This window comes from Schistocerca gregaria, chromosome 9 (genome assembly GCF_023897955.1).
Source record: "Schistocerca gregaria isolate iqSchGreg1 chromosome 9, iqSchGreg1.2, whole genome shotgun sequence".
Taxonomy (NCBI): Eukaryota; Metazoa; Arthropoda; class Insecta; order Orthoptera; family Acrididae; genus Schistocerca; species Schistocerca gregaria.
Genome location: NC_064928.1, coordinates 179462083 through 179488563, shown reverse-complemented (window position 1 = coordinate 179488563; position 26481 = coordinate 179462083). Strand labels below are relative to the sequence as shown.

The window sequence follows — 26481 nt, the reverse complement described above, 5'->3', positions numbered from 1 at the left end:
AAGACGTCCTCTTCCAGCTTAGCTCCTATGAGTTGTAATGAGTCCATCAGAGGCACCTGTGTGAACAAAGAAACCACATCGAAACTCACTATAAGTTGGTAGATTCAAGGCGCAGGTTCTTCAGTCGCCGTATAAAATCTTCTGAGTTTCGAATATGGTGTTCACATTTCCCCACCATGGGACTCAGAAGAGAAGCCAGATGTTTAGCTAGGTGGTATGTTGAGGCACCTATATTACTGACGATAGGGCAAAGCGGAACATTCTCCTTATGTATCTTTGGCAGGCCATAAAGTCGTGGCGGAACTGGTGCTCATTCTCTTAAACTCTTCTTCAGATGGTCAGGAAGTTTGCTGGATTTGAGGAGAGCGGATGTCTTTCGTTGTACGGCATCCGTCAGATATTTCTGGAGACGACGATACGCTGTATCCTGTCGTATGTCCATCATCTTGCCAAAATAAGATGTAGCAGGCAGAAGAACAATGGCGTTACCCTTGTCAGCAGGTAAAATTACTATATCATTGTCTTCTTTTAAAGAACGGAGCACTCTTCTTTCTTCAATGGTGACGTTCTGCTTGGGTGCAGGCATTCTGGTTATTGATCTGCAAGCCTCTCGCCTTATTTCTTCAGCAGCATCATTCGGAAGTTTTAAAACACCCTGTTCAATGGCACTGATGAACTCCTTGATGGGCAAGGTCTTGGGAGTAGGCGCAAAATTAAGTCCCTTTTCTAACACTGACATTGCAGCGTCACTCAGTGGTTTATCTGTGAGATTAAACACAGTCCATCTTCTAAATTTCTCTTCTTGCAATGACCTGTGTGTAAGGCGTTGGAACTTCGAAGTTTGACGCACCGTGATTTGCTGCGGCGCCAATGCGGGAAGTCTTATATTGGTCAGATGTGTCGTACGATCAAAGACAGATGCGACGAACATAAACGTCACACGAGGTTGGGTCAGCCAGAGAAATCTGCGGTTGCTGAACACTGCCTTGACACATGACACGGCATGAATTACGAAGAAACCAAGATCCTCTCGCATACTTCCACATACTGGGACTCCATCATCAAAGAGGCGGTCGAAATACGTATAAATAGTGACCTAATAAACAGAGACACGGGGTTTCACCTGAGCAAAGGCTGGGAGCCAGCCTTGACAGCACTAAGGAGTCGTCAGCTGCAGAGTGGCAACCGCACCGAATTTACTCAGATGAGAAGCCTTAGCTCCGATGCTTAAATCGCACGCCAACACCGTGCACGCGCGAACAGAGTCCGTCGCTCCCGGCCGCATTTTCCCGCGCCGCGGCGCGCTTTCGCAGACCGCGACCCTTTCTCCAGCAGACGGCTCTTGTATTCGATGCTGTCTACAATTGGTCTTCGTTGACGTCATGCCCCGCTGGCACCTGCGCTGTTGTAGAAAGCCAGCATATAAATTGGCGAGCTTCTCAGTGACGTGACAGTAGCACCTGAAGATGGCGGGCAGTTGTCTCGCTGAAATATTGTGCGGTTTCTACAATATTATCCGGCGCAATTCCCGTGAACCTATCAAGCATCTGTATACTCCTTCCATATATCAGCTTTCCCTTCTTTACTTCTTTTTCCATGTGAGCTCTTGAAATTCATACAGTTTCTTCTCTTTTCTCCAAAGGCCTCTCTAATTTTTATGTAGGTGGTATCTATCTTCCTCCTACAAAATGTGCTTCTAAATCCTTATAATTGTCCTGTAGCCATTCACGCATAACCATTTTGCACTTCCTGTCAATCTCATTTTTTAGACGTTTGTATTCCCTTTCATGTGCTTCATTTGCTGCTTTTGTACATTTTCTCCGTTCACCAGTTAAATTCAGTGTCTGCCGTGTTATCCAAGCATTTGTACTAGGTCTTTTTTTACCTGTTTTATCCTCTGCTGCCTTTTCTATTTCATCTCCCAAAGGTATACATTTGTCTTTTACTGTATTCCTTTCCTCTGTTTTAGTCAGTCATTGCCTAATGTTCACTCTGAAACTCCCAACAACCTCTGGTTCTTACAACTCATGTAGGCACCATCTCCTTAATTTCCTACCTTTTTGCAGTTAACTTTAATCTGCAGTGCATAACCAATAAATTGTGATCAGTGTTCACATCTGCTCCTGGAAATGTCTTACAATTTAAATACTGGTACCTAAATCTCTGTCTTACATAATATAATCAATTTGAAACCTACCACTGCACCAGCCGGTGTGGCTGAGCGGTTCTAGGTGCTTCAGTCTGGAACCGCGCGACCTCTACAGTTGCAGGTCCAAATCCTGCCTTGGGCATGTATGTGTGTGTTGTCCTGAGGTTAGTTAGGTTTAAGTAGTTCTAAGTTTTAGGGGACTGATGGCCTCAACATCAAGTCCTATAGTGCTCAGAGCCATTGACCCATTTGAACCTACCACTGTCTCCATGTTGTCTTGCCACTCACATTGCTCTTGTGGCATGGCATTCTTCTTATTATGTGCTGAGGCATAGCTATTTCCATAGCTGTCTTGGATTTCTTTGACATTGTTCACAAGCTTCACAAGGGTGACTTCACAACACAATGATAAAATACAGATGAGCATTGCAGAAAACAAGATGGCAGTCAAAACAAGGCCAGTTTTGATTTGACTATCGATATGTCAATCCTGGTCCATAACATCACACAACCTACAGAGAAACTGAGCAAATTAGGAATGTATAAAATTAAATATAGTCATTGCAACAAATACTACATTGGGCTAATGAGAAGAAATTTTGGAACCTGTTTTAAAGAACACATTGCTCATTTCAGACAGGATAAAGCTAGTAAGTCAGCTATATCAAACATGTAAATGAAAAAGGACACAATGCTGTGATAGACGATGACCTCAAAGTACTGCGTACATGGGAAAAGAGCTGGGGAATGGACATCTGAGAAGAAATGGAAATATTAATCCAATGAGATCCTAGGTGAAATGACAGTTCAAAAATTCATATTTCTTTATGAATTTCAATTCAGTACTCTTAAAATAGCAAGTATCAATATTAGAGAAGGAAAGTTGCTACTCACCATATAGAGGAGATGCTGAGTCGCAATAGACACAAGAAGAAGATTCACACAATTATAGCCATTAAGGCCTTTTTCAACACTAGACACACACACACACACACACACACACACACACACACACACACACACACACACACACACACACACTCACACACACACCTGCAGTCTCAGGCAACTGAAACCACACTGCGAGCAGCAGCATCAGTGCGTGACAGGAGTGGCAACTGTGAGTGTGTAAGGAGGAGGTTGGTGTATGGAGGGGGAGGGATAGTATGGTGGGGGTGGTGGGCAGTGAAGTGCTGCAGTTTAGATGGAGGGAAGGGGGGGAGTGGAAAGGAGATAAATAAAAAGAAATTAAAAGACTAGGTGTGGCAGTGAAATGACAGTTGTGTAGTGCTGGAATGGGAACAGGGAGGGGGCTGGATGGGTGAGGACAGTGACTAACGGAGGTTGAGGCTAGGAGGATTAGGGGAACATAGGATGTACTGCAGGGAAAGTTCCCACCTGTGCAATTCAGAAAACTGGTGTTGGGAAGGATCCATATGGCACAGGCTGTGAAGCAGTTATTGAAATGAGGGATACCATGTTTGACAGCGTGTTCAGCAACAGGGTGGTCCTCTTGTTTCTTGGCTACAGTTTGTCGGTGGCCATTCGTGCATACAGGCAGCTTGTTGGTTGTCATGAATGGCCACCAACAAACTGTGGCCAAGAAACAAGAGGACCACCCTGTTGCTGAACACTCATGCACTGGTGCTGCTGCTTGCAGTATGGTTTCAGTTGCCTGAGACTGCACACGTGTGTGTGAGTTGCATTTGTGTGTGTGTGTGTGTGTGTGTGTGTGTGTGTGTGTGTGAGAGAGAGAGAGAGAGAGAGAGAGAGAGAGAGAGAGAGAGAGAGAGAGAGAGAGAGAGAGAGAGAGAGAGAGGCAGGCCTTAATGGCCAAAAGCTGTAACTGTGTGAATCTTTTTGTTGTGCCTATTGCGACTCAGCAACTCCGCTATATGGTGAGTAGCAACTTTCCTTCTCTAATATTGCTACATTCCATCCTGGATTTTCCAGTGTTTAAAATAGTAAGTACATTACACTAAGGTTATATATGTACACCGACCATAGAAATACCTTTGTAATTCTTAAAACAGAAAGTTTTTGTGACGTTGTATTTGTCACAATGTTCATTATGGGAACCAACTTCAGTATTATGATAACAAGACATGCTACTGACAACATCATACTTGACATATCAATAGTCAAATCAAAAGTGGCCTTGTTTAAACCGTCATCTTGTTCCCTGCATTGCTAATTTGTTTTGTGTTATGGTGTTATAACGTCATGTTTCTTATTACTCCCGCCCCCCCCCCCCTCCCCATCTCTAATTCATTCGTCTGACGTACAACTAGTGGACGAATAAGGACAATGTTATATCAGTATACAATGAGAAACATTTGTGAAGTAATCTGCTACAATAATCTATATAAATGAAAAACAAAAAATAAAAGTAACAATTGGGGTTCGAATGCAGGGTGTAAAATTAAAAAGCTGCTACGCTAACCACTGAGCTCCTACTTTGTCTGTGAATATCATGTGGTAGATGGCTGCAAAAAAATACCTCGTAAAGTGTTGTGTGTCTCCAGCTGAGCCAAGACACAGGTTTGCTTACTTTGACTCCTCTTCAACTGAGTGAAGTTCCTGGGAAATCTGGTGATGGTGCTTGCTGTGTTCTCCTCATAAGAACAAGAAAAAGAGATTGGACAGATCGACAGATCTCTTTGTATGAGGAGGAAGAGGTGCCTCTCTACACGAGGTGAAAATACCTGACTAACTCCTCCTCCACTCTCCTCCCTTCCAGTCCACATTTCTGCAATTGTATCCTATTTGCTACCTCAAAAGAAATGTGTGTTTCCGGAATCCCACAATTTTTAGTCTACTAGTGTATGTTTTATCAGAAGTATGCAAGTTTGAAGGCCAATAGTGGGCATCCCTTCTGTCTTTGTATACGTAACTGGTGTCAGATATGCTCAGAAGTGTAGTTGGGTTGTAATTACACTGGTGTCCATTACAGTTTTCTGCACCACTACTGGGATAGGAACATGTTCAATAGTAGTGTCATGTGTTTGGTACTTTCCTTAGTTTCCAGAACTGTGATAATATTTCCCAGATTTTTGGAAGTCAGTGCACTTTCAAAAGTTATGAGGCAGTAGCATCTTCTTCTGTGTAGCAATGAAAAAAAAAAAATTAATTCTTATTTTAAGTACCCATATGTGCTGCTAAATAACTCTGTGCTTCCCACTTAACAAATTGTATGTGTAACTGGATTTCCAAATACTCCACTCTTTTCTGCCAATCCCCCATCTCGCAAAGTAGGAGTCTTCTTGTAAGGGAGAAATTTTTCTATATCGTGGTGTACAACAAGCAGGAATTTATCAGACTGAACATACTTGATTGCCTTTCTGTTTTTCATCTTAACCTTAAGTTTCTTTAAAATTAATCGTCATCCATCCATGATTGGGCTTGCACCCTATTCCTTTTTCATGAGTCGCGCCATTGCTTGTACAGTCGCCCTGCAATGCTTTTCCCAAGGAGATAGTACATTATCATTATCGGCTGCCTTATTTCTTTTGCCCATCTGTACACGTTGAAGGCAACAAACATAATCAGCCAAGATGGGGCAGAGGGAGGGGATCAAGTAGTAGTTCAAATGTTACATATTCCCATATAGAGTTATGTGGAACATTATGTAAGAGATGACATCCTTCAACATTTTGTAGAAACCACATTTCATCAGTGTGAACACTGTTCTTATAGTTTTGCAACTGTCCATATTTCAGCACCATACAGGAGCAGTGGATTTATTATTATTATTGTTATTATTGTTATTGTTGTTGTTTTTGTTGTTACATTATTATTATTATTATTATTATTGGTGGTGGTGGTGGTGGTGGTGGTGGTGGTGGCAGTGGCAGTAGTAATAGTAATGTTAATCCTTTCAGGAACTCAAAACTGAAGCAGAATCGACAGGTCATGGCAGTGAACCAGAAAGGTATTGTATAGTTTCTTGTAGTTTCTATTTTTCTTCTGTAGTTTGGAAAAAACCTTTCTATTACTTCTCTGCATTGACACTATTGTGATTAATTGAAGCATTTGTGATAAATCTTCACATGTTGAAAAATTCTTGCTGGATAAAATACTGCTGCCTAAGATTTATGACATTACATTGAGGTTTGACATCTGCACCTGTTCTCTGGAAATCACTGCAGAGTGAATGTTTGGAGGTACTCCCTACTGTATACCACATATTAGGGTTTCTTCGCATTATATTTGTATATGAAAGATGGGAAGAATGATGGTGTTAGTGCTCATACACAGTGTAATTAGCCTAATATAATAATTGAGCCCCTATGAGAGTGATGCCCCGACGTTCATCACTTCTTGAAACTGAAAACAGGGTGAGTGGGGGAAAAAAGAAACTTTAGAAACTGGCAAGGCACATCTGGCACACAGCAAGGATCACTAATCAGTTAGGAGCCAGGGCTTGCAATATAAACACGGGTGGAGTGCATGAAGACCATCGCCATTCATTCTGTGGAAGCATTGAGAAAAGCATGGCTAGCCACACATACCATGAAATGGCTGAGATGGATTTGATTTATGGCATAGCCAACTACAATGGATGAGAAGCTGTATGATTGTATCATGTGAAATATCCTGACAGAAAAAGCCCATGCCACACATTGTTCGCCACCTTACGTTGCCAACTGTGCAAAACTGCTCCTTCATTGTGCACAAGCCAGATGCTGGTTGCTAATGAACAACATGGACAGTTGCATCGTAAGAAAGCATTATCGGATGGATGCAACCATACGCTGTCTACAAGTACATGAGGTGTATCCCGCACCACTGATATCCTCTATTCTTTCTTCTGGTGCGTTGTACATGATGAAGGACTGCATCCATTTCATTTCCAATATGTCCAGGCATTGAAATTGGGAGATGACAACAAGCACTTGGTAGTGTTGCAGTGATTTCTGCAGGAATCCGCAGCACACTGAAGCTAACAGCAAGTGTCCTCTTTATCGACGGGCTGTATTCTCACTCTGAGGGTCTGATGAACATTCAAAACCTGCATACGTGGATGAATATGAACTAATGTGCTACATGTATGCATGCCTCACAATACATATTTGCCTGTAATGTATATGTTGGCAGCATTGGAGACAGTTTAATTGGGCCATTCATTCTACTGGACCGACTTGATGTTTGCACATATCTTGAATTCTTGCAAGAGGTTCTGTAGGACATGCTGAATCATATTCCCATACCTGTTCATTGCCGCATTCAATTTCAGCATGATGGAGCTGCTGCACATTTAAGCAGACAACCTTTCCCAGCTGCTGGATTGGTCGCGGTGGACCAGTCGCATGGTAGTCACAATCACCTGATCTGTCCCCAATCCATTTTTTCCTGTGGGGATATCTGAAGTGCTTTGTGTATGATACACCTGTCACATTGCCGGAGGATCTGTGGGCAGGATTGTTGCAGCTGCAAGATGTATTTGAGATACACCAGCTATCTTTGAAAGGGTGCGAAGTTCAATGCAATGTCAATGTTGGGCATGTCTCAATGAACCTGCACAAAACTTTTGAGCATCTCCCGTTGTCGGCATCCATTTGTTAGCATTTGACTAAATAACTGCAACGCCATTTAGTAGCCCCAGACAGTCTTTGCAGCCCCCTTGTACCAATGTGATTACTGGTACTTTTATGCCTGGTGTCCCATGTCAGTTTGTAAAAGGTTTTTTTTAATCAGCCTGTATAATGTGTTGCATAACAGTTTTATAAGCAGTCTGCTTTGTAGACAGCCTGCATTTTTGTTGTATGCTGCCAATAAACTGAATTCTGCCACCAGCTTTACTCGCAACTGAGCTTATGAGATAGTTTCATATACTGTTGTTGTTGTTGTTGTTGTTGTTGTTGTTGTTGTTGGTGGTGGTGGTCATGGTCATGGTCATCGTGGTCATCTCCATTTTCGTCTTCATTCTTGGTCTTCAGTCCAAAGGCTGCATTGATGCAACTCTCCACCATAGTCTGTGATGTCTCTGTAAAATGACCACAACCTACATCCCTGTGAACCTGTTTACTGCATTCAATCATTGGTCTCTCGTTACAAGAGTATGTGGCGCCATGTAGCACAAAATATAAAGTGCACACATGTGCATTTTAAGCACTTAAACCATATCAACAATATTTCCAATCACTAATTTTTTAAATAATTTGCGATTCATATCCACAGATAAACTGTTTCAGAGACACAATTGTTACACAAGTGAACGGCAAGGGCAAGAAAGGTGGGTGGTGGTGGTTAGTGTTTAACGTCCCGTCGACAACGAGGTCATTAGAGACGGAGCGCAAGCTCGGGTAAGGGAAGGGTTGGGAAGGAAATCGGCCGTGCCCTTTCTAAGGAAACATCCTGGTATTTGCCTGAAGCAATTTAGGGAAATCACGGAAAACCTAAATCATGATTGAACCATCGTCCTCCCGAATGTGAGTCCAGTGTGGCAAGAAAGGGCAGTGTATGATGTTTTATTAGAGACGACTTCCGTCAATCAGGACTTCAGTTTGTATGCATTAAATATTTTATAACAATTCCTCTAACACAACTCTTATGATTATTTTTACCAACAATGAAATAATTCCTTCTTTATTCCCTATAGTCATCACAAAAATACACCAGACACACCTGATAAAAGAACAGTTAATACATTCAGGCACTTTACGGTGATGACTAGTATTTTGTTTGGATAGAACTGGCATGGAGTAAGAAATGTTCGTGGCCATTCTTCTGCATATTTGATCAAATTTTTAAAATGTGGTAATGAAAATTAAAAATGTAGAAATGACTGAAGTTTAACAATACTGTTTTGCTCTAAACCTGAAGTGACAGAGGTGTGAAATTTTCTGAAAAATGCTTTACACTGTTGATTTTTTTTTCTTCTCTGGGAGGCTGAGCACACTATTAGCTCTTTGTGGAAATCGAATTATATTTCGTTGTCCCCCTAAAGACACAGGTGTTATGTCTAATGCAAGAGTGCAGCAAAAGCAGTACATTATTTTCTACAAATGGTAAGAATACATTTTGTTTGTATCACTGAAGATTATTCTCTTTCTTTTTTACAGATTTTGCTTTGTTGATTACAAGACTTTTTCCAGTTAATAGCCCCTTTTTGGTAATTTTTGGTCCTCATTGGACTTGATGTTCCAGAAGACAGAGAGAACTCTGCAGAAACAGTAACCCACTGATGGTTACCATGGGCATTGTATTATACGAATGTGTCCAAGCACTCACTGACTGTACAAGCAACTCTGTGTGGTTTTAGCTCAAAATGAAAATGAGTGTTTTGCACGAAATCTTACTGACTGGCTTTACACGCAGCTTTTAGGGAATAACAAGAAGCTTTGTCTTCACGTCAACAATGAATGTCTCTCTAGTATTACCTATTAATGACATCTCTACACATTTACTTGAGATAATGTTTGTAATATTGGTATTACCTTCCCTGTGTAATTCCCGAATCTGTTTAACCAGGTAGAAGCAGCCTGAAAAACAGTAGTGTTCCCAGGGTTGCCACAGGTTCTGGAAAGAGTGTTTTAAATACAGTATGGAAATATGAAAAAAAAAAACGCTGGAAAAGTTTCATTTTTGTCTCAGTAGATGAAATAGTTTGTTTATATAGGTGTCGTGCTGGCTGGGTACAGCCGAATATGTGCACAACTTCCCTACTCCCTCATTCCTACTGCTTTTCCCCTTCCTACTGTTCCCCTCAGCTTATGGTCATTGCTGCCATCACTTATTGCCGTTAGCGTAGCAGCTGCCGATGAGAGACAGAGACACATAGAGAGTGGATTGTTCGGATCTGAATCTCAGAGACTGTAGACGCAGTGGCAAGAGACGGCGGTCATGTGTGCATGAGTTGTATCAGAGTGATCGTGTGAATGTGTGTGTGCTCTAGTTTTCTGACACAAGCTATGACTGAAAATTTAGTTGTCAGAGTGTGGTTGTCTTTTCTATGTGCCTGTCTGCAGCTCACCAATCTTCTTTAATTATCTTTATGGTGAGTTGCTACCCATTCTCATTATTACTGATTTTCAGAGTATGTGAACAAGTTACCTGTTATGTGGAGTGATCACTGTGATTTAATTTCCTCAGCATGCTGTCTGTGGCTCGTGGATTTCCATGATGGGCCAAAACTAGAGGCCATTTCTGCAGGTATCTGCAATGGATTGGGCCTGCTGATCTGAAGTCGTTTGGTTCTCACTAATGTGCAGGCTCTGCCCATCAGATCTAAACTCACCAATCTGTTTATGTGTGGCATTAATGGAGCAGATTTTCATGGCTTATCCAGGACTGCAGTGCTCCTCAGCAGGCCAGAGGCCACGGGTGATGGATTTCAGGAATTACGACTGTCGCACCACTAGTACATTGTATAGTGCGTTGTTTTATAGACATTTTATTTGCTCTAGTACATTTGGCACATCACAAGTAGTTTATATGTTAGAAAGTATGGATAATAATAAGAAGAAAGTGGTGCCAGTTGCTGGCGGTTTGTACGCTGTGTACTCAAATACTTCTTGAATGAAAAATCACACAACACTTTTAAAATAGTTAATATTACAGAGTGGATAATAAACTGACAATAACAAACATAGTAGAACAAACATTTTATTGGCGGTCACCTACAATGTTGGATCACAAAATTCTTCCCAGCCTTATACACTTCTTTCAAGAGGCCAACTTTTTTCCGATATCCGTTGGTTCATCAGGGCCAGGGGACATCAGCTGGTAAGTAATTTTCAATGTCAATAAACTTCACCAACAGCTACGTTCTTAAAGATATTTTATTTTGAAAGCAACCTGTTTTGGCAATTCATTTTGCCATCTTCAGGCCCCATACGCTTTTATCCAAATGAACGAATTTGTCATACAGCAGCATAAATCACTATGTCATGAATTCCAACTGTTGCAACACAACGTTGTTGCTGTCACGTCTTCATGTGAAGCAATTGTATCATGATTGGGATGCATGGTATCCAGTGATTTATGGTGCTATATGACAAGTTTGTTTATTTGGATAAAAATGGTAGGGGCCTGAAGATAGCAAAATGAAATGCTGAAACTGGTTGCTTTCAGAATAAAATAAAATATCTCAAAGTATACTGCTGTTGGTGAAGTTTTTTGACATTGAGAACTTTTTTCTGAGGTTATTTTAAATCCGTCTTGTGACTCCAAGGAAATGCATATTTTTGTCACCAAATGTGTTTTGTTTTGTAGAAATAAAGTAACTTCAGTGATTGTAATGAAACACACATACCATTTGGGTTGCTTTCTCCATCTAAAAACAGTTCATTACAAATGATGTTTATGTTAGTACCTGCAATTTTTACTCACATCAGGAAATACAATATGCTTGCAAGAAATTTTTATTTTTGTATTTTTTATTTTTTTTAGACATTTCCTTGTTTGCACTATTGTTTCTTGTACCATAGATGCAGAGACAGATTGTCAACTTAGGTCTTAACTTACCCTTGAGATCTCAAAATTTATCAGGGAAAAATGCTAAACCGTGTCTGCAAATCAGGGAATTTCACTTGGAGAAACTTCTGGTAACCCTGATAGTTGTGTTTTCATCTTGACAATACTGTTGTAAAGAAATGCTCTCATCATTTCAATCCAAGAACAAAACATTATACTGCATCAGTAAGAATTTTGAAGTAAGAAGAGTATATGAGTTACACTTCTATATTTGTAGCTTATTCTGGAAACATATTCTTGATATTCCTAATAACTGATTTTGATATCAGTGTTCTATCATTTCACAAAAGTTACTATAAAACTAGAGATGTAAACTGACTTGGTTTAAAGTGTGGTGTCCTGAGTAAATCTAAAAGGGTAGCAAAGTTCTGATGTAAATGTTCAAACCATAGTGAACATTCAAGCTTATTACAGTTACATTTTAGGCTGGTGCATAAGTTCATTGTGTTTTTTCATAAGTTTAATAAACAAAACAAATACACATAACAAATAATATATTCTCCTTGACTATTTATAGCAGTCTACCAATGGTGGGGTAACTTTTCAATACCAGGACTGTAGAAGTCCCCTGGTTTTGAGGTGAAGAACTCATTGAGCCATATTCAGAATGCTTTTTCATCTGGAAAGAAAGTTACTTGAAGGTTTTTTGATAGAGAGTGGAAAAGTTGAAAATTTAAGGGCAGAAGATCAGGTGAATAAGGTGACTGTGGAAGGACTTCCTAACCCAAACCCTGTATAACGTTTTTTGTCACTATAGAAAAATACCGACAGGCATTATTGTTAATCCACGAGTCATTTGATGACGAGCAAGCAGAGATGCACATGCTGGATTTTGTGATTTTGGCTTAGTCCATACAGTACCCATACAAACAATTTTTGGACCTTCCCTATTACCCTATTGCATGCAAATGCCATACATTGGTGGAATGATCACAGCTGATCACATTTTCCAATTCTCTAGTAAGCTTCATCAGGCTCCGAAGGTTTTCCCGAATGTCGAGAGTCACTAATGTGAAAACAATCCTCCTCAAAACGAGAAAACCATTTTGTTGCTGTGCTCTGACCAATGGCATTATCCACCTAAATGGTGCAAATGCTTCTGACTGCCTCTGTTCCTGTCACCCCTCTACTGTACTCAAACAAAAGAATATGCTGGAAATTTTCCAATTTCTCCATGTGGCTCACGGTTTTATAATGGCCATAGCTCCACTAACTTTCTCCAAATGACAAAATGTAAACTCAAATAGTAACAGTGAACTACTAATAAAAAATGACAGTCAATAAATAAACCACAGCAACCAGAATACCAATATGCAAAACAAAAGCTTTGTGAGCTTATGCACCAACCTAATACTTTTGCATCAGCAAAACTCTTTCCATGCATTTGTTCTCCATATTTTACAATTCTCAAGAAAAACTCGTTTAACAGATGATTTAATCTATGGTAAAAGTGGAAAATATTTGTATTCTCGTTATGTGCACCATGGCTGCACAGGCTAAACACACATTTTCATCATAACACATCCCCACATCTGCAGTGAGCTACAAGATAAAGGTTTTCGAAGATAAATTCATGTTTTTCATTAGACTTCTATAATCCTTATCACAGCAGAGGAAAGTTTGTAGGCTGTGTTTCCTTGTTACTTACATGTAAATCCTGTAGATAATCTGTGCCATATTTCTAGTCTTTTTTCAGACCAAAACCAAGCAAGTATCTACAAGGTGTTCTTGTAGTCTTTCATGGTGACATGCCTGAATAAAATCTTCACAGTTTACAAGCCTTGACACTTTGAAGAAAACATTTGAGTTTCATGGCTGCCTCCACCATTTTCATCAGGAGTAAAGATTACTGACTGTCGGAGCTGTCAGAGTGTTCCATTTCTATTCACTTCATTCAGTGTTGATTAGCAGTCTACCTATATAACTCCTGCAAACTAGAAGTTTGAAATACATGTCAATGTGTGTGTGAAGATAGACTTTAGTACTGTCTACTGCCACAGATCGTGTTACTGGCTGCCCATAGGTAGTAATTGCAGCAGCACTTGTTCTGGCTTGTGAGTCTACTGGTGGATTAATTTTAATTTAAATTATAGTATTGAAAATATTTATACTGGTGGACATCGGTAGCGGAATTTTGAAGAAGATAAGCATGGGGAACTGTGAACAGTGTGGTTTTTCTGAAGGAAAGCAGTGGCTGCTTCAGACATCCACAATAGTCATATGTGAGGAAACAGCACTAACTTGCAGATCTGTGATTCATTGGCTGTCAGAGTTCAAAGACTGCAGAAACTGTGAACTGTGCTTGTGCTGAAAAGCAGAAAAGTGCTGGGGTCCAGCAGCTGCATGCAAACTAGACAACGTCCAGCATGTTAGTGATTTGATATTGGGCAAAGGCGAATCATATCTGATGAACTAAAGACAACAACAGGTCTATCACACCATGAGAACTTGAAGATGAAGTTGTGTGCACAATGGCTGTCTTATTCCCTCACCATTGTGCAGAAACATAAGACTGTGGAAATGTGCCATCCATTGAGTCCTTTGAGTGTCTCGTCACCTTCGACGAGCCATGGTTCTTCCACGAGGCACCAGACAATAAATGCCAGTCTATGGAACGTGTTCTGAGATTGGGAAGGGATACTGCTGCTGCACTGGCTCCCTCCCAGTGTGACCCTCAAAGATGATTGGTTCTGCTTGTTCAGTGTGCCAACTCTGCCAACACAATGCCACTAAGGAAAATGGGGTCACGGCATTCCGTTCTAATACGACAATGTGCAGCCACATGCCAGTCACCTACCCATTTCCAGTATCTATGAACTAGGGTTTACTGTGCTCAACATCCTCCATATTCGGTGGATCTTCCTTCTAGCGACAATGCCATATTTAACAATATTAAAGCGGTCATGCAGGGTAAGTAGTTCACCTCCAATGATTAACTGCATGCAGTTGTCCACCAAGTGGCGCAAGACCACCTCCAAAGAATTGTTTGCTGTACAGCTATGGACGCTGCAAGAATGATGGCAGAAATGCATTGCATAGACATTGTTGGGGAATATCTGTAATATAATTTCATTCATTTGTTCAGTAAATGGCTCCTGCGAAAAAAAAAATTGCATTGCCAGTCACTTTTTGAATGCTCCAAGTGTAAGTCAGAGTGCAGCATTTATAACTTTAAAGAGAGGGCAGAAGTGATGTGTGGAAGGTGAGGTGGACATCTCCAGTCTGCCATGGGACTGATGACATCAAGAAACCACATTAGAAATTGTTGCTCCCACCTTCCTACAAGCATCAAGCATCTGTCTTTGCTTTCGCTCAATTTTCAAAGCCTGTCCTGCTGAGGGTATGCCTTTGGTCACTGTTAAAAATGTCGCGTTTTATTCTAATCTTAGCCAACTCTTCCATAACAGAATTCCATGCTGACGACATAAGTGCCAAGACTCTTGTATTTTCAAAATGTATTGATGTTCATTCTCCAGGCAGTGTTCATCTGTGGCCGACTTTCTAAGCTTCCTGTGTTTAATATATCAGTGTAAAGCTCAGTGACATTGTGATTTATGTGATCTATGTAGATACTGCCTCATTCACAGGAAATACCACAGACAGCAACTTGCGAGAGCTATGTTATCTTTAACGGGGTGTATCAGGTCTCATTTCTTGGAGACTGGCCCGAACACTGGTCTCAGTCCATGTCTCTCCAGCATGCCCCTATCTTGCTTCTCATCAACTTACAGTATGGGAAGTGTGCAGCTGGCTTGGTCTCTTTTGCTGATGCCCCAGGAATTGTTCATCAGTGGCACCTAAAAGCATTTGCATTGTCACCCTTGTTGTAACCATATGTGGAAGAGCCCAAGCTTGTATTCCAGCCAAACTGTGGACGGTGAGGAGGACCATAGGACATGTGCTATGGAGACATGTTCTAAGACCAGTTGTGTGGCGTGCCTCCAAGATTCAAGATATGTTACACTTGGCTAAAGACAACATATCTCTTCGAATGCCCTGTGTGTATGGTGATCCATTGCAAATACAACAGTGCATATGTAGGTCAGAATAAACAGAGTTCCTGGGTGTTGTACTGAGCTTGACAGACTTTTAAAAAAAAGGAGCATGAACATCATGTGGAAAACAGACATAAAACCCTTTTTAAAAAAAATGGAAGTCTTGGCTCCTGTTTCACCATATTGAGATTCCATTATGAAGAAGACTGCCAAGACTAGAACAAACAACAGTTTGAAGACACCAGGGGTATGGACATAACAGACCATGAGGGTAGGCTTTAGATATCAGCTGAAAGTGAAAACAGGTGCTTGTTTTACATGGATGGGTCAGCGGCAGTTTTCAGATGTAGTGCTGGTCCCTTCGCACCACCTGTTGTCATCAGTCCCACAGTGAAGTGAAGCTGCCACGAGTTGCCCAACTTGCCTGATGCACATGCCCCATTTCGGCCCAGTCGGGAAGGTTCCATATGTGCAATTATGCCTTTGTAAGTCGAACACCATGCCTGCTCTAGCAGTCAACGGTTTTTAATCGCGATGGTGGGGCAGGTGATTGACAATAAAGTATCCTGCTGCGGTATGGTGTAACAAGAAAACAAGAAGGTGCAGAAGTAGCATTAAACAGTGGAAGTTTATTTTTACAATAAGGCAAGAAAGAAAACATGAACAACATCAAACAGAGTCTCCATGAAGGAAATGTGAGAGATGGTCTTGATCTACGAGAAGAATTCTCACTGTCGATACAATTCCAGGATGGTGTGAGAGAAAGCACATAGTCTGCCACCATAAGTTATATTGCCATAGGTTAGGTTGAAATCGGTCACTATCACAGTCGGTGGTTGTACTGGCATGTTCCTGATACTGGTGATTAGTATTGGAGACTTGTATGTCCCTTGGATTCATGGTCAGTTTCAAACTCAGATTCAGACTATCAAAGAGCTGCAGGCAGCAGTCCTATAAAATGTACCCAGCGTGTGGATCCCAGGAAGTGGCCCGAGTCATGTAGCTTCACATGTACGAAATGGTGCTGGCTGTGTTTAGTGATCGTAGTGCCATCGTTACTGCAGCTGATTTTACAGTGTAGTGGAGCTGCGTCGGCTGCAGGGGTGTGGCAGGGTGACAACCTGCTCGGCAGTGCTGTGTTGCATGTGTGCTGGATCATCAGACACAGCCATAAATTGAATTCCTCTGTGCTGAGTCATCAGACACCAATCACACACTGCATTCCTCCATGCTGGGTCATTAGGCACCACTCATACACTGCAGTCCTCTGTGCTGGGTCATCAGGCACCACCTTTACACTGCACTCCTCTGTGATGGGGCACCGGAAACCATCTCGGTGCATAGATGGTGGTCTTGGCTGAGGCGGCAGCCAAGGTCACAGCACTCCTCTTCCCCATGCAGCAAATGGTACAACCAGTTGCAGCATGTGGAATGGAGAACAGGGGCACTGGCAAAAAGGCAAGGGCTGCAACCAGGGCTAAATGGTGCAGAGCAGCAACGAAATGAGGATATGTGATGTGCCACAAAGTGCCTGTTGGGAAGAAAACTCTGTGCATGAGAAGAAGCAGATGTTCTAGGACTGAAGTAGACAGGCAATAATATGGATGTAGCAAGGTTTACAGGCAGAAAGGATGATGGTGAGTGGGTTATGTGTGCACATTGGTAGGCGCGGGTGGGTAGGCAGCGGGCGTACAGCTAAAGTGCCAAAGTCAAGGTCAAAATCGATTGCTAACAGAATCGGTGGTTGCACTGGTGTAGTCCTGGTCTGGTGCATGGTATTATGGACTTGCCATATGTCACTCAGATTCAGGGTTGGCTTCAGATCAGACTGTGAGAAAGCTATAGGTGGCAGTCCTTGGTCTGCCGAGAATATGGATATCAGGAAGTCGCCAGCGTCATGTAGCTTCATGGATGTTTAATAGTCCTGTTTGTGTTGGGGATTGCAATGCCCTTGTTAGTGCAGTGAATGTCACAGTACAGTGGAGCTGCGTGAGCTGCAAACTTGGCAACTTGCAGGACACTGCTGTGTGGCATCTCTGCTGGCTCATCAGACACCAAATATACACTGCACCTCTCTTCCCTTCAGTGGGAGAAGGCAAAGCCATCTCAATGCGTAAACAGTAGCCATGGTGGAAGCGACAGCCAAAGTCAGGGCAGTCAAAAACTGAATTGTCGTATACTAAGAGATGCAGCTTGTAAACTGAGAAGATTTTATTTAAGTATCTATGGTGTTTATTTATTTATTTTATCCATCTTTCAGCATTAACATGCAATTGATGTCGTCAGAAGAGTTACAGCTATTTGTACATTATGTTTTACATAATACAACAGCTTATATATAAAACACTAGAAACTACTGACTGGTGCACTACCACTTCCTGGAAAATTGCTAGTATGCCAAGAATAAATAATAAACAGGGTAGAAAATTGTAAGTTCTTTGGTGTGCACTTTGATGAAAACTTAAACTGGAAAAACCATACAGTACACCTGAAAAAACATTTCGATTTGGCTGCTTTTGCTAGGATTTTATTGGTGCATGTGATAACTTATAACTTTTGGGATATCTCCATAAGTTAACATATTTTTAAAAATTTCAATCATTGTAGTCTTATGAGATAATATTCTGACATAACTTGTTCTTCAAGGCAAAAAGCATCCAAGCACAAAAGAAAGAAATCAGAATTATGTGTGAAGTTAGTAGACACACCACTTGCAGGCATCTCTTTAAGCAGCTGGGAATATTAACCAGAGCCCCAAAGCGTACTTATTCACTTATGAAATTTGTTATAATTCTTGAGTACAGATAATTAATCATAAAAAACAGTAAATGGTCAAGATGCATCTTTCTAAATCCATTTTTTGTTATTTAGTTATAAGTGATCCTAACATTGTGATTGATAATGGAAGAACGACTGAAGAAAAATCAAGATGCATTCATGGAGTTTGTTGACTTGGACAAAATATTCAACAACATAATGGTGCAAGATGTTTGAAAATCTGGGAAAAATAGGATTAAGCTATAGTGAAAAGGCAGGTAATATACATTATGTACAAGTACCAAGAGGGTACCATAACACACTTATGTAACCTTTTTCATAAACACTTCATATCAGCAACAGGAAATCCAACACACACACTTTAGAGATGTACTGAGAGATAGCGAAGCAAAACCCTCAAGCACTGAGCTTTGAAGGAAACTGAATAAGAAAGATATTCCTCATATTAAAGAACAAGTATTCAGCTGGATGGCATGATATGTTGAGTGTAGTAGTTAAAAAAATGCATAAAAGAAATAGTCAAACCACTAATCCACCTCAAAAACTATAGTATTAGAGAAAGCACTTATCCTTGTAGTTTAAAAACAAGCATTGTTAAATCAGTGTAAGAATGGGAGCACAAATTTCAAACTAACGCCCAATATAATTGTAAGATTTTTGAAATTGTTATCCTTTCTCAGCTGTCTGCTTATTTTAAAAAGAACAAATTGCTAACAGAAGCACAGCATGGCTTTAGGAAAGATTGCTGCACAACTACTGCAGTTGCTGAATTTCTCCATAAAGTGTTCATTCGCCTATACCAAAGTACGAACACATCAGGCACATTCTTAGATGCTTCCAAAGCTTTCACACAGTCAACCATGGGTTGCTCATTAAGAAACTGAAGGCTTACAACATCAATGACTCATCTATGCAATTACTGACCACATACATAACATACAGCAAACAATGTACAGTTCTACACTTTCATGTAAAACAGATAACAAAGTAATAGATTTCCAATCTTCTACAGATACGGTAATCCAGGGCGTATGGCAGGGATTGATCCTTGGTCCCTTTTTCTTCTCGGTTTATGTCAATGACATGGCACAACCCAACTCACATCTAGTAACCTGTGCTGGTGATACCTGCCTCTTATTTTATGAAAAAGACTTGGAGACTTTACACTCAGTTGCAACTAACGATGTTTATTTATTTATTTATTTTATCCATCTTTCAGCATTAAGATGCAATCGATGTCGTCAGAAGAGTTACAGCTATTTGTACATTATGTTTTACATACCAAAATATTACATAGTAAAAATATAGCAATGTTGTAAACTATTAGCTTACAACAGCCTCTACACCTAGATCTATACATAACAGTAAGCCATAATTTATCAGCATTACCATGCAATCAATGTTGTCAGAAGTATTATAGCTATTTGTACATTATATAACAAAAATATTACATGGAGAAAAAAAGATGACAGTGTTGTACCCTATTAGCTTATAGCTAGCTGCCTCTCCATCCATAACTATACATAACAGTAAGCCTTAGTTTATCAATAAATTAGATCATCTTTACAACTATTCTGAAATTCTTCTATACTGTAGAAAGTATTTTTCTTCATCCACACTTTGGTTTTAGTTTTGAAAATATCCATTGAAACTAATTGAGCCTGAACGGGTAAAGTGTTGAATAATTTTATGCCTATGTATTCATAGCTAGATTGGGTTTTCTTAAGCCTGGTTGTGGGTATATCAATCATATTTGTTTGTCGAGTAATGTGTTGATGAACTGATTTCCTTATAGTGTAGTGGTTTAAGTTTTCTTTTATGTTTAATAAGCAACAATATATGTAAAGAGATGGGACTGTGAGAATTTTTAAGTCTCTAAAATAAGGTCTACTTGAGGTCTTGTTGTCAGTGATTCCGTAAAGACGTCTAATTGCTTTCTTCTGCCAAGTGAAAATTTTTTTGGCTCCTGGAGAGTTACCCCATAAAAGAATGCCATATTGTAGATGGCAATGAAGGAAGGCATAGTATGACTGAAGCAATAAATCTTGTGTAACACATGTGTGTAGTTTGGCTAGTAGGTAAATAACTCGTGATAGCTTTTGACATACATAATCTGTATGTGTGTCCCAAGTTAATTTTGAGTCAACGTGTATTCCTAGTAGTTTAACAGGTGATAACTCTGTGTTACTGTTTGATAAACTGAAGATTATCTTGACAGTCTTATCATGGTTCATAGATAAGTCATTAGCTTTAAACCAGATATTAGACATTTTGAGACACTCTTCACTTTCTTCCTTCAATTTGTTTATATCCTTTCCAGAATTAGCTAATGTTGTGTCATCAGCATAGAGGATAGATTTACGGGGTAAGTTATTCGGAAAGTCATTTACAAACAATATAAATAGTAGAGGGCCAAGCACTGAGCCCTGCGGATACCTCGTTTTATACTTAAAGTCTGTGACTGTTGGTCATTATGCTTTACTATTTGTTTTCTATTGCTGAGGTATGATTCAATTAGTGAGAGTTCCAAGTGTTTGATTCCATAGCAACACAGTTTATCTAAAAATAATTTGTGGTTAACTGAGTCGAAAGCCTTACTCAAGTCAATTAGAATGGCTTCAGCAGATAATTCTGACTCAAATGCGCTTAGTACAAAAGGGATAAGGTTTTCAACTGCTTTGACTGTTGATAAGTTTGAGCTAAATCCATACTGAGAATCATTTAATATATTATTGTCTGATAGGTGTATGTATATTTGCTGCAGTATGCAATGTTCTATTATTTTTGAGAGAATAGGCACAAGTGAAATTGGTCTATAATTATTGATACAGGACTTGTCACCCTTTTTGTATAATGGTATGACAACTGTTTTTTTTTTTTTTTTTTTTTTTTTTTTGAGACATTCGGGAAAGTGTCCACTCGAGAGCATCCAGTTTATCAGTATGCAAAGAGGATGTGATATGAGATCTACAACTTTTTTAATTACATAGTTTGACAGGCCATACACATCTTCAGATCTAGAGTATCCTAATTTAGAGGTTGCTTTAATTATATCAGTTACTTGTACTTCTCTCCATTTACAAGCTGACACTATGTTTGTAATGTTTTGTTGAAAATTTCTGACAGATATGGGGTGAGAAATAGGTGTATGTGTTGAATTGGAATTCTGGTTGCTGTGGGTTGGAAGACTAAGATTGGCAGAGTTGACAAAAAAGTGATTGAAATCATCAGCAGTGATGTTGGCAGCATTTGTGTTGTCTTTGTAGTTTATATCCATACCTAGCTCTGCTTTTATTACTTTCCATGCAGCCTTACATTTATTGTGTGATTTTTTAATGAAATCATCATTTGCCTTACACTTGGCTATTTTAATTTCAGATCTATATTTTCTTTTCAGGTTTTTGTAAGTTTCTTTATCTACTGCTCCCTTTTTGACCTTATCATGTCAAGTAATTACCAATAGTCTCAGTTTTTGTAATTGGGGTGAAAACCACTTCTGTAAAGTTGAGTGGCTAGGTTTCCTAACTTTCTTGTCTTTTTGTTTTTTAACCAGTGGACAGCATGCATGGAAGATTTCAGAAATGATTTTGAGGAATGTGCTGAAGGCTTCATCAACATTTCTGGAGGAATGTATAACAGTATTCCAATCTATAGACTTAAGTTCTTCTCTATAATTGCTAATATTTGTATCTGTAGATAGTCTGACACACTGAGTTTGTTGCTCGTCTTCTTTTGGTTTTTTAGTAATTAGTTTCACCCATATACCTCTAATGTCTGACAGGTAATCGACATTAAATAAGCCTAGCTGAAAATCACATTTGTATACATTTGTTATTAGATTGTCAAGACAGGAGGAGTGCCTTGTAGGACTTTCATTAGCACGAAAGAGATTATAGGATCTTAACATGTTTACTAAATTAACATTTCTGGCTGTCATTTTCCTAATGTCTATGTTTAGATCCCCAAAGATTAAGATTTTGTATTTAGTATATTTTTGTATACTGATCACAAGTTTTTCTAAATGTTCTATAAATTGTTCTACATTACTTTCAGGAGTGTGATATAAAGACACAGTTATGAGCTGTATACTAGATATAATAAAAGCAGCTGCTTCAAAAACACCTTTAATGCATAGGTCACTAACTTCAAGAACAGAAAACTTTAAGTCTAAATCATTGCTAATATATATGGATGAACCCCCATAGGATTCACCGGGTCTGCAGTAGTACGTAGCTAATCTGAAACCCGATGGTACATACAGTTTTATATCATCCTCTTCCTTTAACCAATGTTCGTTTATACATAAAATCATTCTTTTGTTACTTTTTAATAGTATACCAAGCTCATCAGCTTTATTTTTCAGAGACCTGACATTTAAGTGCAGAAATAAGATAGAGTTACTGTCACTGGAGGGGAGGAGTACAGTATTATGGGGCGATGGAGAACATTTAATTGTTTTTTCAGCCCTGGAATCTATGTTAGGCGGCGTTTGGACTTCCTTGGGATAAACCATAAAAAATCTTCATTTCTCTTTGGTAATTTTTTGGGTCTGTTTGAAACACGGATGGAAGTTTGTTTCACTTCACTGTCCACAAGTTTTATAGGAACATGTTTTCCCAAATCATTTGGTATCACTTCATCATGAGACAAAGATGATACTTTACTTACTGCGACTGGTCTATTCTTTTCTGCTACTCTTGAAGGTGATGGAGGAGGAGCTGGTACTGTTTCTGCTGTTGGTGAAGTTGGTTTTTGTTGCTGCTGGTGGAGGAGTTGTTTCTGCTATTACTGGTAAAGGAGTTGGTTCTGCTACTGCAGGTGTGGGAGATGGTGCTGCTGCTATAGGAGCTGGTTCTACTGCTGGAGAAGTTGCCTCTGTTGTTGCTGATGATGTTTCTTCTGCTATTGCTGGTGGAGAAGTTTGTGCTGCTACTGCTGGTGAGGGAGATGGTGTTACTGCTGTAGGAGCTGGTTCTAATGCTGGAGGAATTACTTCTGCTGTTACTGAACGTGGTTCTTCTGATGCTGCTGTTGATTCTACTTCTGTTAGTATTGCTTCTTTAGGTACTTCTGCTGCATTTTCTGTTACTGTATCTGATTCTGCATTAGTCATTCCTAGAGATACTACCTGTGATGATGATACAGGTACCACTGATGATGTTGTTGGTAAGTATTGCAGTCTCTGAATAATTTCCATTAGCTTTAATGTAACAAGTTGCTTTCCAAGGCCATTTAAGTGCAGCCCGTGAGTAGTGTGGAATTTGTGTCCAATGGTATTAATATTGTGCTATTCGTTTAGAAGCTTATCCTCAGACCATGCCGATTACATTGCATCTTAAGGCATCTGGGGATCTTGTGTATGATAATATAATCCTTATTTCCTCTAGCGTACTCCTATGAGAACGCTTTTTGACTGTTTTTTTCTGTAACTGTGCAGTGTCTTCCCCAGTGGCATGGAGGACGACAACAGAACTGGTGGCAGTGGCAGTCTACATACACAGTTTGGCCTGCCTACAGGAATGGGCAACACCACAGAGTGCACCATCGAGAAGGATGCATTCGGTGAGGTAAAAAACGGGGGAAGTCACGACACTCCGCATTCCTGCAACGTGTGTCCCAAAACATTCAGAACTAGTCTTGGCTTGAAGACACACTCACGGTCGCACAAGGGAGAACGTCCCTATAAATGTGAAGTGTGCCACAAGGTATTCAAGTTTCGCAGCAAATTGAGGAAACACTCGCAAGTGCACACAGGGGAACGTCCATACACTTGTAGTGTGTGCAATAAGGCATTCACAGAAAAGTGCCATCTCAAGAGCCACTCGCGACAGCACACAGGGGAACGACCTTATGAGTGCAGCCTATGTCAAAAGAAATTCTTGTATAGCTCCAGCTTGAACATCCATTTACGTCTGCATACTGGAGAGCGCCCGTTCGCCTGTAGCGTCTGCCCTAAGACATTTACGCAAAGTTCTGTGCTGAGGAATCATTTGCGAATGCACACAGGGGAGAGGCCGTACAGTTGTAAAATTTGTCATAAGAAATTCTCGCAAGAAAGCAGTTTGAAGAATCATATTAATGTCCACACAAGCACACGCCCATACAGTTGTGATTTGTGTCAGAAGAGCTTCAAGAGCAGAGGCAGCCTCTGGAACCACTCGGTAATACACAGTAAACTGTCTCAAGACCTTCAGACAAACGTGTAGTCAGATGAGACACCTGCAGCTGCACTCCAGCTAACGCCCTTTCTGCTGTGACTTGTCATAAGTGCTTAAATACAATTCATGACACTGAAAGCCACACTGAATCTCACGTCATCCGTGGCGAAAGAACTCCTTAAGTATGCACCTTTATTATAAAGCTTTGGCAAAAAATGGCTTTTACTCTCCGTTAACGATAGCACTACACTGATTTGCCTTTTTTTTTGCTTTAGGCAACTGAGGGAAAACTGCCTTCAACAGAATGGATATTACGAACTAAAGGCAAGAGAAGGTCAAGATCGTGGAATAATGTAGTGCCGCGACATGCTTCTGATTCTCTTTCCATGTGTTAAGCTATCAGGCCAATGCGCGAAACCTAAGGACGAAAATAGTTTTCCCATGGTGTGTTACTGCCAAGTAACATAGCCTGATGAAACTTGGAACATATATGGAAAGAACACCTGTTGTATAGTACATTAAGTAACTGAAAGAAATACACGACAAGACGAACAAAAGAGACACGTGTATTATAACGCGAGGGGCGTTCAGTAAGTAATGTAACACATTTTTTTCTCGGCCACTTTCGGTTTGCGGAGTTTGTTGAGACATCGTGGAATATTCCCTCTGCAACCCCTACAGTTCCATGCAGCTCCGATAGCTGTCAGCACTGTAAGGTGGGCATATCATCTTGATTTTTGTAAGTTATTGATGTGCATGTCAGAAAGAGAGAGAGAGAGAGCGCGCAAAAGTTGTGTTGCAGTTAATCAATCTTCGGTCGTGCTATGACACGGTCTTTGCCACCGGGCAGACTGGCAAGTTCTTATTGAAGTATGGTAGGTGGCGGATGTATTCAGAAGTGCTGTGTTGACTTGCTATTCTATCTGTTGCGAGAAAGATTTATTGTAAGGGACAAGGGACAGGAGAGTTGAATTGAATGAATGATATATTGAAAGGCGAGAAGAATATAAAGTTTGAGTTTTTTTTTTTTTTTTTTAACTTGAGGTAAGACAGCAGTCGGAATGATTATTGTCAGCTAGTTAACTTTGTTCGCTTTTTCAGAGCTAAGGAAAGACCACCTCACTTCCCTTAATCATGCATTTACATAACTGATAAAGCTGTTTGATTTTTATGGAAATTCTCTGTTAACAAAGTACTCTTTTTAAATCATTGATCACTTTGTTAAGCATAGTATTGTTCAGACCAGTTTTATATATGTAAAGATCACTCAAAATTTTACCCTTGTCCTTTTGAATACATATTTCATTCTAAAACCGTTTTCTTGGAATATCATTTTATAGGATTAGTTACTCTCCCCATCCCTCTGTTTAAAGAAGGTTTACCATTGTGTTGCACCATATGTGGTATGCAACAGTTTGAATATTGTGTGGAAATTTGATTTAAAAATAGGAATCTATCTTAGCCGCTGCCTGCTTGCCGTTGTGCTTTCGAGAAATCTGCAACAATGTCAAGATGCGAGGTAAGTGGAAATTTTGATTAGGGCCAGATAATTGTTTAACTTCAGTTGCGCATTTAATGAAGGCCAGTTACAGTTCAACTCAATTACGTTCATTTAAGTCGAAGGTTGGCATACGAGTTTAAGTTGGATAACAGTTCGTGGGTACATACACTCATGATCAGAAAAGAAACAGAACACCTTGAACAAATAGTGATAGGACATAACATACCCACAGGACATGTATGTTAGTATGACTACAGAAATGATTAGCTTTTTAACCATGTTGGCCTGAATGTTCTAGGTGAACATTGATATTGTGACACAACACCACCTATCAAATAAAACGTGCCTGTGGCTCTCAGCGTTGCTGTAAACCGAATTTTTATTGGCGCTGTTAACCAAGGGACATAATAGTAATAAAGATTT

At 40.0% G+C, this 26481-nt stretch overlaps 1 protein-coding gene across 3 annotated transcripts in view; it reads left to right on the top strand.

The window, feature by feature from the left end:
• The window catches only part of LOC126291741 (zinc finger protein with KRAB and SCAN domains 8-like), an 87212-nt gene extending 61342 nt beyond the window's left edge, over positions 1 to 25870 (top strand). For 2 of the 3 annotated variants that reach the window (XM_049985417.1, XM_049985418.1), the window contains exons 7-8: positions 6031 to 6080; positions 23837 to 25870. In XM_049985417.1, coding sequence (XP_049841374.1) covers positions 6031 to 6080; positions 23837 to 24605 — 819 coding nt within the window. In that variant the 3' untranslated portion in view covers positions 24606 to 25870. The remainder of the gene's footprint in view (positions 1 to 6030; positions 6081 to 23836) is intronic. The other variant, XM_049985419.1, reaches the window with a different exon arrangement.
• Positions 25871 to 26481: the final 611 nt, after the last annotated feature.